General features: G+C 39.8%; 1 protein-coding gene across 1 annotated transcript in view; it reads right to left on the bottom strand.

Moving 5' to 3' along the window:
- Positions 1-6,127, bottom strand: part of kiaa0895l — a 28,989-nt gene extending 22,862 nt beyond the window's left edge. Inside the window, exons 1-3 of the mRNA XM_062030449.1 lie at positions 5,912-6,127; positions 1,069-1,811; positions 856-999 (exon numbers count right to left, since the gene is read on the bottom strand). Of these exons, the coding sequence (XP_061886433.1) occupies positions 856-999; positions 1,069-1,776 (852 nt within the window). The 5' untranslated portion in view covers positions 1,777-1,811; positions 5,912-6,127. The remainder of the gene's footprint in view (positions 1-855; positions 1,000-1,068; positions 1,812-5,911) is intronic.
- Positions 6,128-15,720: the final 9,593 nt, after the last annotated feature.

The following is a 15,720-nucleotide window of genomic DNA, read 5'->3' as shown; positions in this document are numbered from 1 at the left end:
CAACTCGAAATCATATTCCAGTTGCACTTGCACTTTGTTTATAAAGTTGAACCTACCTGATTGGAAATGTAGTTGGCTGATAGAAGAACATTTGTATTTTTCTGGCTTGATTTCACATATACTGTATGTCTTGTCATTGAGTCAGTCAACTATAAAGATATTTGAAGTGAAAAACATTGCTTGGAGTGGCGAAGTTGGTAGAGTGGCTGTGCCAGCGATCGGAGGGTTGCTGGTTACTGGGGTTCAATCTCCACCTTCTAACATCCTAGTCACGTCCGTTGCGTCCTTGGGGAAGACACTTCACCCTTGCTCCTGATGGGTGCTGGTTAGCGCCTTGCATGGCAGCTCCCGCTATCAGTGTGTGAATGTGTGTGTGAATGGGTGAATGTGGAAATACTGTCAAAGCGCTTTGAGTACCTTGAAGGTAGAAAAGCGCTATACAAGTATAACCCATTTATCATTTATTTATTTATAAATGTTATCCAATCAAGTTTTTTTGCAATATCCTTTTCCTTTTGGTCACTAAAAGGTGGGAATAAATTAACAAATACATTTACAGTACAATAAATTGTGTTATCAATAGTGCATTTATTTAATTGTATTATATGATTTTATTGCTATTATTGCCGTTTATTAATCACAAAGACTTTTGTTTGCAACAGAATTGACAACCTTAGATTTTATAGCATGTTTTCTTGGTGGCAATTTTCATAATACAAATGTCAAGTGTTCAGTCAAACAAAATAGCACACACATTCTAAAGTTTATGTAAAACCCGATGCTTCGCTAGGACTTACGGATGTAAAAGTGTTTTAAGGCACTGAGCTTAGGAACACAGGCGATCTTTTCACTCACCTCACCCACACAGCCTTCCTTCTGCAGATATTTACGCACTGCGGCCCACACTTGACTTTTGGGAAGCACACCCCCACCTGTGACTTCCACAAAAGTCTCATAGGAGCCAAACTTATTCAGGACACACTCCATGATTCCAACAGCCTGCAGTCACACACAAACATGAACCAATGTCTTTTGAGGATTGGATATTTTCCTTCGATTGTGTCATACCTGTTCGAGGAAGAGTCTGGAGCCCTCGCTGTACTTGTCCAAAACGGACCTCGGCTCAGGATGGGCATACTCGAACTGAGGCTCGTACTTGAAGTCAGACTGGAAGAACGTGTGCTTCTCCTGCTCCAGGTTGAAAGGTCTGAGGGCAAGAAGCAGGCATGGCCTGCTTGGGGAAGGCAGTGAGTGGTCTCTTGTCCTTTTAGCAATGTGGGGCAAGGAGGTGGCGGGTCGCATTAGACCCTGTTTGGCATCTAGCCCCAGAGAGTGGTTGACTGAGCATGAGCTCTCGCTGCGACGCATCCAGGCACGGGTGCCCAGACTGGGGGTAGTCAGGCTGCGATTAGGGGGCGGTGGGGCGGTGGAACTGCGCCAAGGTGGTTGCACGAGGCGCCTGGCTACCTTCTGCTCCTGAGATCCTCGCAAACGCTGAGGCGTTATGTCCAGGCTCAGGAGACGACAAAGAGGTTGTTTGGCCGTGGCACCCATTTTTGGCTTCCTCTCTACTACTCTGGCAGCGTCTGTCTGAACCACAAACCCGTTCTGGGACACTTTTTTCGGTTTGGAAACATTGCTACTTCCAGCCTGATGTGTCCGCTTGGTTTTGATGGTGCTGCTGGTTTTGGCAGCTTTGTCTGGCTCCAAGCTGCTGCCCCCAGTGTGGTCCCCCTCAACATGATCCATGAAGACTTCCACTGAGTCCAACACCATCACCACGGCCTCAGGCTCCGTCCGTCTTGCTCTGACTGATGCAGACACAGCACAGATTGATGTTGCGATGATGCAATGAGTGATAGCAGAAGATGAACGGTACAAAGTTTTTGTAAAACCCCTGCCCCAACTCCTCTTTCTGATGTAGCGCTGAGTCCTACAGTCAACTCTTCTGACAGGCAGCATCAGACAGATGGGTGATAACAATTTTTGTGAAATGCTTGGACGTTGTTTGGTGCAAATTTAACCACCACATTAGTGTCAGTGAAAACATTATGACACTACTGGTCCGACATTTCCTAAACAAAATAGAAAAACAAGTCAAAGCCTCGTCCATATGTTTACTGATGTTTGTCATGTTTAATGACTGCAGAGGGCATACCTGTCAACATTAATATTTAAACATATTATAACATTTTCCAAGAACATTTTTAAAATAAGGGGTTTTCATTGTCGTCACAAATCGCCGTTAAATTAGTAAAAAGAAACATAACATGCCCAAATCAAGACTCAAACCCTCGTCCATTGCTTCACCAGGAAGCGTCATAACCACTGAGCTATCCATTCTAATAATCTTATGACAGTTGTGCCATTGTATCAGTTTTGTTTCAGTTAAGATCTTAATTATTGAAGGAAAAGGTGGGTCCTAAATTGAGCTATGACCATCTGGTGAGAAATATTTGTTATATACTGTACTGTATTATCACTGCGATGCTACTTCCACTACTTCAACATGCTTCAACTCTGTCATAAAACGGTGAAAAAAACAAATGTGTGTACTGTACACACACCATAAGTAATAAAATGACAATAATGTGTTTATAAAGTTTGTTTTATAAATGGTCTTTGTATATCCCTGAAGAGCCCAGGGTTTTTCTTAATGTATTCAATCGTGGCGCACGGCCAGGGCAAAATATATGCCGCCACACCTTAAAAATTAGTTATTTTTACGTGAAAACATAATTAAGTTATATTGTGTATTGTAGCATCCAAAAGAAGACACACAACGCTTGATACTCTTTTTAACTTTTATTGCCAATCTTATGCTAACAACCGGCCCAGTTCCAACACGTATTCCCTACCGTCTGTCTCTGTGCTTCCCCAGATACACTACAACACTTCCTCATTCTCTGCCAACACAGTGTGTTCACAGACCATGGGAACAATGAACATCATAAGGCACAAACATACACATTAACACCACAGGTAGTTACAGTATAAATAGCCACACATATATATATATATATATATATATATATATATATATATATATATATATATATATATATATATATATATATATATATATATATATATATATATATATATATATATATATATATATATATATATACATATACATTATATATATATACATACATATGCATTATATATATACATACATATGCATTATATATATATATATATATACATACATATGCATTATATATATATATATATATATATATATATATATATATATATATATATATATATATATATATATATATATATATATATATATATATATATATATATATATATATATATATATATATATATATATATATATATACATACATATATATATATACATATCATTTGGGTACCAAAAACTAATGATGCACCGTAAATTTGGCCGCCGAAAAAAGAATTTGATCAGCGAAACAGCACTGCCCAAACAGGATTTTGTGATGATGTAAACAATACGCACAGTATTTTTTGGGATCGGAGGCAGCATGCGATGTGGACGTATTTTAATATATCCAGGAAATACCCGCGGACAGCGATCTACAAAATGTAAGAGGACAGTGGTGGCCTTTTAGGAGAGGAAAGCTCGCAGCAACGTGAAGCAAGTGTGACGTAATGCTCAATGCAGCTCGCATGGAGCGACAGAAGAGTCTTTAAACACGAGTAAAGTCTACAATAACACCAGAAAAATATGCTGGATTTGTTGCTAGGTATTTTCAATAAAGATACATTGACTAAAAGGATTGGAGAAGTCTCTGGACTCTTGAAAAGTTGTCAACAAAGTACATTGTACAATAATCGGCAGCAATATTTTAGTCACTGCCGTTGTGTCCTTGGCCAAGACACTTTACCCTCCTGCTCCTAGTGCCCACCCACACTGGTTTAAATGTAACTTAGATATTGGGTTTCACTATGTAAAGTGCTTTGAGTCACTAGAGAAAAGCGCTATATAAATATAATTCACTTCAATTGAAAAATTATATGTGGGAAAATATATGTTAATACTAATAAATAATAACATAGATTTGTTTAAATGTATATATATGTTTTAATTTTCAAAAGAATATATGTGCAATATAGCAAATGATATGATGACGTCTGTTAACCACGCCCCCACCGCCACAGGTATCTTGACAATCTAGGACAGACCTGGGCATTCTGCGGCCCGCGGGCCGCATCCGGCCCTTTGTGCGTCCCTGTCCGGCCCGCGTGAGGCCAATTATAAATTACAAAATACATTTTAAAAAGTATCTATGTCGAGTGTGCAATACAACGGTGCTGCTTTTGTTTTGAAAATCGTTATTTGTATTACTTCCGTGTGGACGTATGCGTGTGTGTGATTGTGAGTGAATGTGAACAGCTGCAATCATTAATTACAAAATAAAGTTGAAAAAACATCTATGTCGTGCGCGCAATACAACTGTGCTGCTTTTATTTTGAAAAGTATTATTTATGGGCGTGTGTCCGTGTGTAACCTGCGAGTGAAGGTGCACATGCAGCGACAAGTGATGCACGGTTTACACCCGAGACGCTAAAAAGAGAAAAGTTGATGAAGAATGGCGTGTTTCCAACAAGACATGGACTGCCATGCAACGTTCCCTCTAAGGTGCGTGCCTGCGCAATTGCGCACTGCTCAAGCGTCTGCTGCGCGCAGCAAATATATGTCGCGCACCAAATCAAATCCCATCTGAATTCTAAACAAAATAAACATATTTATTCTATGTAATTTTGCAATGCAACTTTGAGTGACAGTGACAACAAGCGGCCCTAACGGTGTTCGTCAACACCGTTCAATTGAACACCGTTCAATTATTGTAACGTCTATCGAGATGCTTCGAGGCCAGGAATTATATTGATCACTTTATTGAGCAAAACTGTTTATATTCGGCCATAACCACACCAAAAACATAAGTAAAACACTTCTATCTCGAAAAACTAGTCATTTTCTGCCGTACAAACCAGGCCAAAACCAACTTGTCATCTGTCACCAACACGCATAGCACTAAACCACTGGTGCGTTTATGGCCACACAAAAAGTCGGACAACTCAAACACCACACAAAGTTACACTATGACTCCTCAGTCATACGTGTGCTTATTTTACTGTCATTTATTATTAATGTTAATTTATTTATATTAGTCATGGAATGCTGTTACACACACTATGTTGAAGTATTACTATTATTATTTATTATTATTATTATTATTATTTATCTTACGGTATATATCAAAAATAATATTGAGCAAGATTTAATTGAAATATTGTCGATGTGGCCCTCCAGCAGTGCTCGGGTTGCTCTTGCGGCCCCCGGTAAAAATTAATTGCCCACCCCTGATCAAGGAGAAACCTTTGAGCCAGTGTCTGTCTGTTCTGCAGGGGACATTTGTAAACGTGTTTATCAGGGCAATTTTTTTCCCCAAAATGTGCAACTCTGAAATGAAATGGACCCCAAATAAATGTCCCCTGCTTAGTTTTTAAATATCATATCAAATCAAATCAAAAAAGTGAACCACACAAAAAATAAAATATCTCCAAGTGGTAGAGTACCTGCTGTAAGTTTAAAAATAATGTATCTTATATATCTGGTAATAGTCACAAGTAGATAATAATATGAAAAATACAAATAAACAAAAATAAAGAAGTGCGTCGACATAAACGGGTTCCACTGTTAACTGTAGACAACGGGAGGCTGTTTGCTGGATGAACAGAACCCGATCCACAAGAACACAAATTAGTTGCTAATCAACTACAGCTTAAACTAATTGAATACAAATGTACAGTAATTGCAATATCATTCAAAATGTTGACGTTGATCTCGTTTGTTTTGTAGAACGAGCTCACATTCCAACATGTTCTCTTAAAACAAAGACTAGATAGTACATACCGAACAAGGTGTTGTGGAGGTTTGTCCTCTCCAGTCCTCCCGCTTCACTCGCACATAATGGCCACAAACACTTAGCAGTAGTTGTGGCGCAGGACCCAGTAGACAAGAAGCAAATAACGGTCCAACCTGCTGGGGCCCTGAGGCGATCGCCTGCCTGCGCCGGCCAGGAAGCGGCGACAGTGTTGGAAGAAATTACGTCATACGTCGCTACGTGATGACATGATATTCCCGGCTGTATAATTTCCGGTTCCGTTGTCAATAAAACAGCTCCGTTTTTTAAGGTTTTTTTTTTTTTGCAAGACTCATTAAAAGGTCATATTTCCAGAAAATTAGATAACATACTTAAGATAATAGAGTTGAAAAATATTTGGGACGCAAGTGGAATAAACAATCAAATAAGAACAAATAGCTACTAGATAGGCCCAAAATGTTTCATTACGTTATGTGTAATTGTAATTTTCTCAATTGTTACATTGACAAATATTTTTCGATTCTTGTAACTTTTTTAATTGAAAAGCAAAGACACTTCCCATCTCAGATTAAATTAGCCATTGGCTCCCAGGCAAAATCCTATTTAAGACCCTCACATATCCAGAACTGCTAAAGACAATTATAATACAGTTTTAAGTCATTGAATTAGTCACTTTATTTTAAAAATTATATGTGTATTTATTCTTTTTTTTTTTTTTTTTTTTTTTTAATATCCCACAGGCACAAAAAAACAGGGGCGGCAAATGGTCCCCAGGACGGGTTTGTGACACCTCGGAATATATGGCTGTTTTAAATAAAATACTTCAACCGGTACACTTCAAAATGTACACATATACTAGTCTCAGGGCATAATTTTGTGTTTTTAAGTCAATTAAGATAAAAAAAGATGACTTTCCTTATGCTGAAAGTGTTGAAAATGTCATTGAATTCGGATAAATACTAAAAAAAGATGCAAAGTTTTGCATTCTCGACCACAGCTTATGTTTCAAGCCACAATTCTAAAACAGTATGGAGCGACAGCATGTCTCACCTCAAAATTTACTGTAGCTTTTTAAATACTAATGTTAGGGAAGTGAGTGTGAATGTTGTCTGTCTATCTGTGTTGGCTCTGCGATGAGGTGGCGACTTGTCCAGGGTGTAGCCCGCCTTCCGCCCAAATGCAGCTGAGATAGACTCCAGCCGTGACCCCGAAAGGGACAAGCGGTAGAAAATGGATGGATGGATGGAGATAACATACTTAACATAACAGAGTTGAAAAATATTTGGGACGCAAGTGGAAAAGACTATCAAATAAGAAGAAATAGCTACTTGATGGGCCAAAAACATGGTATACGTTATGTATAATTATAACGTTCTCAATTGTTACATTGACAAATATTTTTCGATTCTTGTAACTTTTTCTATCCAAAAGCAAAGACGCTTCCCATCTCAGATTAAATTAACCATTGGCTCCCAGGCAAAATCCTATTTAAGGCCCTCACATATCAAAAACTGCTAAATACAATTATAATACAGTTTTAAGTAATTGAATTAGTCACTTTATTTAAAAAATTATATGTGTATTAATAATTTTTTTTTTGGGGGGGTAAAAATTCCGCAGGCCCAAAAAAAGGGGGGCGGCAAATGGTCCCCAGGACGGGTTTGTTACACCTCGGAAGATATGGCTGTGTTTTAAATAAAATACTTCAACCAGTACACTTCAAAATGTACACATATACTAGTCTCAGGGTATAATTTTCTGTTTTAAGTCAAGATTTTAAAAAGTGTTGAAAATGTCATTGAATTCGGATAAATAATTTAAAAAAATACAAAGTTTTGCAGTCTCGACCACAGCTTACGTCTCAAGCCACAATTCCAAAACAATATGGAGCGACAGCATTCTCACCACAAAATTTACTGTAGCTTTTTAAATACTAATGTTAGGGAAGTGAGCATCAAATTAAAGGTAAATTAACAGATAACAGGCATGATATTACACATTTCAGAATTTTGTAAAATACTATTTGGAGGTGGAGGTGGATAAAATTTAACCAGAGCTGAGCCCACCCACTAAATCCACCCCCACCCCCCGCTTTAGTTTTTTTTTTCAATTTGTTGCACTTTTATTATTTTTATCTTTCATTTGTACTTTTTATCCGAACCCTTTCACTGTATTTCTTTTGCACTATCTTGTTTAGCTTATGCATTGTTTATGTTCTTTGTTTTTTGCTCTATGCTTTTTAACCTGTAAAGCACTTTGGTCCAATTTTGAAATTGTTGTAAACGTGCTATATAAATAAAGTTGCCTTGCCTTGCCAAAATCATTAGTAAAATCATAAATTTGGCTCTTTTACTTGGTCTTGTAAACGTCACTAAATAATGAAAGCATACAGCCTCCAACAAATAACAGGAGTAGGAAACATTCTGGTCACAGATGCTCCTTTTTGCCATTTGTTTACAACTGTATGGAATGTTAACGTGGGTGATTTGGACTACTTTGGTCTAATTGTGGTCGATCCACAGCGATTGTTCTGCCACACAATACTTTAATGCTAACAAGGTGAAATTACACTTAAACGACTGTCGTTGGCATTGACAGTAGGGTATCTCCTTTGCAGCTCAACAGTTTTTTTTCTTACTACAATAGGGCGGAACCATCCTTGCCCAGGCACACCTTCCTGGTCTTGGAGTATAAATATTTGGGGTTTTGGCACCAGCCACTAGACGAGATGTGACCAATCTAAGTCTATGAGCATGATCTGATGAACCTGACTTGGATGAGAGGTGAAACGTTTTCCAAGACAAACAAAACAGTCCAGTTGCAATTGATTGAATATAGATATATCGATAGACAACATTCACACTCACATTCACACACTAGGGCTAATTTAGTGTTGCCAATCAACCTTGCCCCAGGTGCATGTCTTACCATACGATATTGTGTGATGATGTTACAGTTTTCATACTGAGGGAAACTTGGAGTGATTGAGTTCAGAAGGAAATAATGAGATCCAGTAACACCACAGGATCAACCTGCTGTGTACTTGGGGATAAATTAGTCCTAATCCTGTTCACGCTGCTCGTCTGGATAACCAGCTATGCCTGCAGAGTTAAAAGAAATAGGAATTGTAATTCAGACGACATGTTTTGGTACAAACATTGAAAGCACACTGTTGTGCGCCTTTTGTATTCTTCTGGTAGGCCTTTTGTGAAATTCTCCAACATTTCCCAAAAGGCTGATTCTGTGCTACTTTGTTTCATGTTATTCTAGTTTTTGGAATTCGTGGTTTGGTCCCTGGCAGTGGTGGCGAAAGTATGGAATTCTAGACATCCGCGTAAAGATTGTATACAGCGCCTTTAAGCAGGTACTTCTCACTTCTCCAGATGAGGCTGGAGGTTGGTGGAGTGATCTGTCCTAGTTAATACAACCAATAACAGATCATTTTAGTTTATAGGGATGTATCTTAGCTTGAACTACAATATTCCCTTGTTTATAATGGCCAAATGTGGTGAACACATTTCGGCAAAGTAGAATTATTATTAATAGAACAAATATTTTAATAGTTAGAGCAGGGTTTCTCAAACTTTTTCCACCAAGTACCACCTCTGAAAACACTTTGCTCCCTAAGCACCCCCATAATAACTAACATTTAAATACAGTTGCGCAGCAAGCCTAAGTATTTATGAAAATCAAGTTAGAGGTTTTATTTAGGATATTAAGATATTTTGGATAGTATTTCATGTTAATAATATTTTTTTAAATTGTACCGGGTGGGTTATGTTATGTTTCACATGTAGTTTCTTCAATGTTTAACAGATGTTTTGGTTTACCATGGCCTTGAAGGCATCATTGTTATGTGCAGCTTTCTCTGCCAATGTTCGTCTTTGTTTAAACATGTTCTGCGTATTGATTGGCTGAGAGGCTAGGAAAGGTCATCCGTAAGCGGGGAATGTGGAAAACATTTGGTTCCCATGTTTATTGATGGATAGAAATGATGGAGTAAGACAGTTCTGTTTTTGTCTTAATTGTTTATTTTGGCATCGACTACGGTCTAAAGTAGTCGGATTCTAACGACTTCCGTTGAAGGCTGATAAACTTTTGATAACGGCTCAAGTCGCGTCATTACAATATTTAATTAAGTGATTTTTTGCGTACCGCTAGATGGAGAAGGAGTGGTACGCAAACCACAGTTTGAGAATCCCTAAATTAGAGCATAAAAAAACTTTTTTTTTTACATAATTTCAGCCCTCTGAAATCACCTTTACATTATTTTCACCCAATATACCTGTAGTAGTCCTGGGTGTGTTCTACTGTAGATTACAGTACTCACTGGTAGCCCGGAGAATCCTCCAAGCGTCATTGACCGGCCACTAAAACACGGCAACAACGTGAAAATACTTTTTCACATCCTGGGTAATTCCACTAAGTCAGAAATGGGCTTCCATGTGCTTAAACCATGGGTGTAAAGTGTTCTGCAAAATTTTGACAGTCGCAGCTACAATCCTTAGCAATGAAGTTATCCCACCGTATTGTTAGCAATGCCCAAGCGATGTCAAAGATTGAAACGCATCATAAGAGTTCATCTCCACAGCTGCAAATAGGTGATAGCATCCTTGTTAGCTTGATGTGCTGCGACAAATCCAATGCTATGTCGCATCAAAGTCTCACCAATGTGGAGATGTGTTATTCAAGTGGGAGAGGTTGAAGATGAAGTCCATCAAAAAGTTGTTCTGCCAAAAGTGAAATTGCTTTAAAAGTATCTCTGCAACACCTCCATGGTTTAAATTTCCCTTACTGAACCAAATGCTGACCTTAAAAAGGAGGTACATATGGAATAGAGCGACTATGTGATACCGTGATTATGACTTACGGTTACAAACCTACGTGGAAGTACAAACAATAGCTGTAAAATTGTGTGGAGTTAAAATTCATATTGTGTGCCTTATCATTTCTATTTAAGTACAGAAACCAGAAAAATGTACTTGACTCCAACAAAGTATTTGTTCATGCTCAAACTCGAGTTGTCCTACGTAGTCTTGGGCTTGAACTGATTAATCTTGCTCGAATGGGAGACCAAAACATCTTCTAAGGCAACCTAAGAAGTCTACATGCGAATGAGAACCAAAACAAAGCTTGTCCTCGTAAGGTTGCCATACAATTCAGAGGGAGTAACCTTCGAAGATCTCATTCTTGATGATTCAGCAGCTCGACAGTAGGTGACAGAAGTGAGCAGGTAACATTCCTGCCACATTCCATCTAATCAAGCTACAGGCAGTCCAACAGTCAGATGTGCATCAGAATAACTGTGTCTAAGTGACGCAGAATGTCAAACTAGGGAAGCAGCTTTAAAAATTGTGAAAGAGGTCTGTTTAAAACTAGACATATAGACAGGAAGACAGCAAACCCAAAACCACCACATTTGGGTTTTCTTAATCAGTCATCGAGAAAAAAAATACTTTTAATGCATCACAGCTGTTTTTGGTATCAATCTGATATCATTTAAATACATGGCCAGCAGTGCCAATACTGATACTATTTTTTTCTAAATTATTGAATGATTTAAAAAAAAAAGAGTTAATCATGATTTAACCAGAATAAAACACAGCCCAAATATTTTCTGGGTTGACAATCAGCACCTCCAAATCTGAGTCCATGGTTCTCGCCCGGAAAAGGTCGGGGTGCCATTTCCAGATTTTGCCCAAAGTAGAAGAGTTCAAGTATCTCAGAGTCTTGTTCACGAGTGAGGGAAGTGGGGATCGTGAGATCGACAGGCATATCGGTGCAACCTTTGCAGTTATGCAGACCCTTTATTGATCTGTGAAGAAGGAGCTGAGCTAGAAGGCAAAACTCTCAATTTACCAGACACTCTACGCACATATCCTTACCTATGGTGATGAGCTTTGGGTTGTGACCAAAAGGACAAGATCACGAGTACAAGCGACGGAAATGAGTTTCCTCCGTTGGGTGCCGGGGCTCTTTTTTAGAGATAGGGTGAGAAGCAGCTCTCATTCGGGAGGAGCTCTGAGCCAGATGAGGTGGTTCGGGCATCTGGCCATGATGCCCCCCAAACACCTGCCTGGAGAAGTGTTTAGGAGACGTCTGACCGGTAGGAGGCCACAAGGAAGACCCAGGACATGTTGGGTAGACTATGTTTCCCAGCTGGCCTGTGAATGCCTCGGGATCCCCCAGGAGGAGCTGGACCAAGTGGCTGGGGAGAGGGACTATAATTATTCCCTGTTAGTACTTACTCTACAGTACTCAATAATAAACACAATTAAAGCCAAAACTGCTATTGACTCTCATTCAAATTATTTGTGCCCCAAAAACGTATTTCTTAAGTTTTTAAACAATATGACAGTATCAACGATGTAATAATGAAAACAACAAAACAAAACAGATATTTCTGAAAACAAAAAGAAATTGAAAAAAATAATCTCATCACTTTGGCATCCATTTGATGGTGATTCAAGATTCAAGATGATTTATTGTCAATTCTTAACATGCACAAGACACATAAGAACTGAAAAGTACATTTTTGGCACAGTCCCACTAAGAGCAGACATACGTTACAGGGAGACAAGACGAGACCGCCAACGAAGCAGCCATTTTTACGGCGCTCCTTAAAAAAAAGGTGGGAAAAAGGTGATATTGGGAAAGGGGGGAAGAGTAAAAAAATATCAGTCAAAGGCTGGACCCACGGGAGGGGTTCCAGAGTCCAAGGGAAAAAAACTCATTTGCAATGCACATATAAACACGTTACATTTAATCACAACAAACTCGCAACAGAGGGAGGGGGAGTTGGAGCAAACAAGCGGTAGTGAAGGCGTGGTTGGGGGGTGGGGGGGTTGCATGTATGCCCAATTGTCTTGGGTGTGATGTTGAAATGTTTTTGTGGACTGGGGCCGATCTGAGTTCGACACCAGGTGTTGTTGAGAGAAAGGGAGGTCAAAAGCGTCCATTGTTGAGGTGTCCTCGGGGGTGTTTTTCAGAACAGCCTGTTCCTGATAACACAGCGTCAAGGCCATTCAAAGGAATCAAATCGTAGATTAGGATGTTGTTTTCCGCGAGCAGTCAGAAAAAAAACAATGACTCGGCTGCTCTATTTGTCCATGCTGGTTTTTCTCATATTCAATTCAATTTTCCTTTTCAGCAAACTTCTCCATGATGTGATCCATCTTGCAATTGAGATCAGAACTCGCCACAGTCTGTGATCCCACAGCCCTGCCCAAACTTTCCATTGCGACAAACAGCCTTTGATATGGCTATACTGGATGATGTAGACACACTTGAACAAATGCTTACTCCTACAGTAGCCGGACGACCCAGCCATGGATATAACTAGATATGTGGCGCCACTTTTAGCTGCGTGCCTACAGCGAGCTTAAGCTACTAGGGACAAAAGTGCCAGTGTATTCCATCAGTGTAGACGGCATGGAAACAAAGACAACCAGATGGCTTCTGTCATCCGGGACGGCGTGGCGAAGTTGGTAGAGTGGCTGTGCCAGCAATCGGAGTGTTGCTGGTTACTGGGGTTCAATTCCTACCTTCTACCGTCCGTTGTGTCCTTGGGCAAGACACTTCACCCTTTGCCTCTGATGGCTGCTGGTTAGCGCCTTGCATGGCAGCTCCCGCCATCAGTGTGTGAATGTGTGTGAATGGGTAAATGTGGAAATAGTGTCAAAGCGCTTTGAGTACCTTGAAGGTAGAAAAGCGCTATACAAGTATAACCCATTTATCATTTATCATTTATTATCTTGAACAAATAATGGCATTGAAGAAAGATGAGAAGGGTTATACAGCTGAATCTAATCTGATAGTTACGACACTCATTTTTATTGTAAATGTTGATTTGAAATCAGAGGAGCATGCCAGTGTCAAGCAAGCACAAGGTGTTGGAGGGGGAGGGGCGCAGCATCATAGTCCAGGCTTGATTAGATTTTTATGGGCGCCTCAATTACTCGCATTTGTTTGGTATAGGCTGGTGGTCTCGGAACATAATAGCAGAGATCTATAGACGGTTATGTATCCACTAGGGTTGGTTGTTTATTTAGTTAGTTAGTTAGTTAGTTAGTAAGTAATATAGCTCAAAAAGTTATCAAGGGATTTTGATGAAACTCTCAGAAAATGTTAGAAATTCAACAGAACCATCCCGGATATCGTATTAAACTCACCAAGCTCACAGTGCCAGCCTCCACTTGTCAGTGGTTCTCTCCCCATTGCTCCCTCTACACCAGAGACTGCAACTCAGGGGATCCTTCTGTGAAACTCTTGAAGTTCGCAGACACCACCACTGTTATCGGTCTTACAGGAAGCCGACGAGTCTGCCTACAGACGGGAGGTGGAACAGCAGGCTCTCTGGTGCAGTCAGAACCATCCGGAGCTGAACCCACTAAAGACCGTGGAGATGAAAGTGGACTTTAGGAGAAGCCCCCCTGACCATTCTGAACAGCACCGTCTCTACTGTGGACTCTTTTAGGATCCTGGGATCCACAACCTCACGGGACCTGAAACACAATCAGAAAAAAGACACAGCAGAGGATGTACATCCTACGTCAGCTCAAGAAGTTTAACCTGCCCCAGGAAATGCTGATCATATTCTATACATCCACATTCAGTCCGTCCTGTGCACCTCCATCACTGTCTGGTTTGGATCTGCAACCAATGTGGACAGACACAGACTGCAACGGACAATTAGGACTGCAGAAAAGATCATGGGGCTCGACCATCTCCCCATCCAGGACTTACTGTATACTCGTTCAGAGTCAGCAAACGGGCAGGTAACATCACTGCAGACCCCTCAGACCCTGGTCGCAAACTGTTCAAACTCCTTTCCTCCGGCAAGCGTGACAAATCACAGTATGCCAAAACAAGCCGACATAAGAACAGTTTCTTCCCAAAGGTTATCACTCTGATGAACGCTGTAAAATAACTCTGGAACTAATTCCTGGACACGTCATGCTCTGTCACTGATTAGAATATCAAGAGAAATGTATCCCTTTACTCCCTTTGGGCCTAGTGGTGCACATGCCTAGGCCATGAACTTCAAAGCAGAAAGTCCCGTGTTTAAATCCATGTCGGAGGTAAAGTTTTTTAACTTTTGTTTTAATAATGTTAAAACTGTTTAACATTCTTAACTTCAGCATAGTAAATAAAAAAGTGAATAGTTCATTGTTTTGCCCAAGGTAATATTATTTATATGGTTCTGGGTTACCCATGATTTCCGCCTTTCAAAGCTCCTCTTGGACCACCATTTGTTGACCTCGATATTTGTCAAATCCTGGTTATGGCCCTGGTGCCAGCAGGGCTGCCAGATTATGTCAGATTTTGATTCTTATTAGATTTTGAGTGGAATCAGGGTCATTTCTACTATGTGATCTTACATTTACGTGCTGATGAACTTCTCTGTGTGTGTATGCCAACTACCTCCACACACAGAGACAAAGAGAATAGATGACTGACAAGAGGGTTCGACTCCATTTCTTTCATTCCACTAAAGCTTCAGGATTTTTGGTCACCTTTGGGAAATAGGGCTTGGTGGCGGTCTGTGCTCTCCGTGTGCTTTTCTAGTAATTTTCATATATTTTTTGGTGTTTGTTCAAATATGGTTTGTGCCGATAACAATCTTACGTCACTCTTTTTAACGACTAAGTCCTATCATGATAGAAAACTAGCGAACAAAAGGCAGTCGTTCATTATCGCCTGCATGTTCACACAGAAACTGGTGACAGGTACGATTACAGATCGAGGACGTGATTGAATTACTCCAGCTTTAGCAAGTAGACCCCCTCTTCACTTTTTCTTCGAAGAAAGTCAAATTAAGTCGGATTGAAGTGTTTTT

The sequence above is a fragment of the Entelurus aequoreus genome, linkage group LG02 (genome assembly GCF_033978785.1).
Source record: "Entelurus aequoreus isolate RoL-2023_Sb linkage group LG02, RoL_Eaeq_v1.1, whole genome shotgun sequence".
Taxonomy (NCBI): Eukaryota; Metazoa; Chordata; class Actinopteri; order Syngnathiformes; family Syngnathidae; genus Entelurus; species Entelurus aequoreus.
This window is presented reverse-complemented; position numbering and strand designations above follow the sequence as displayed.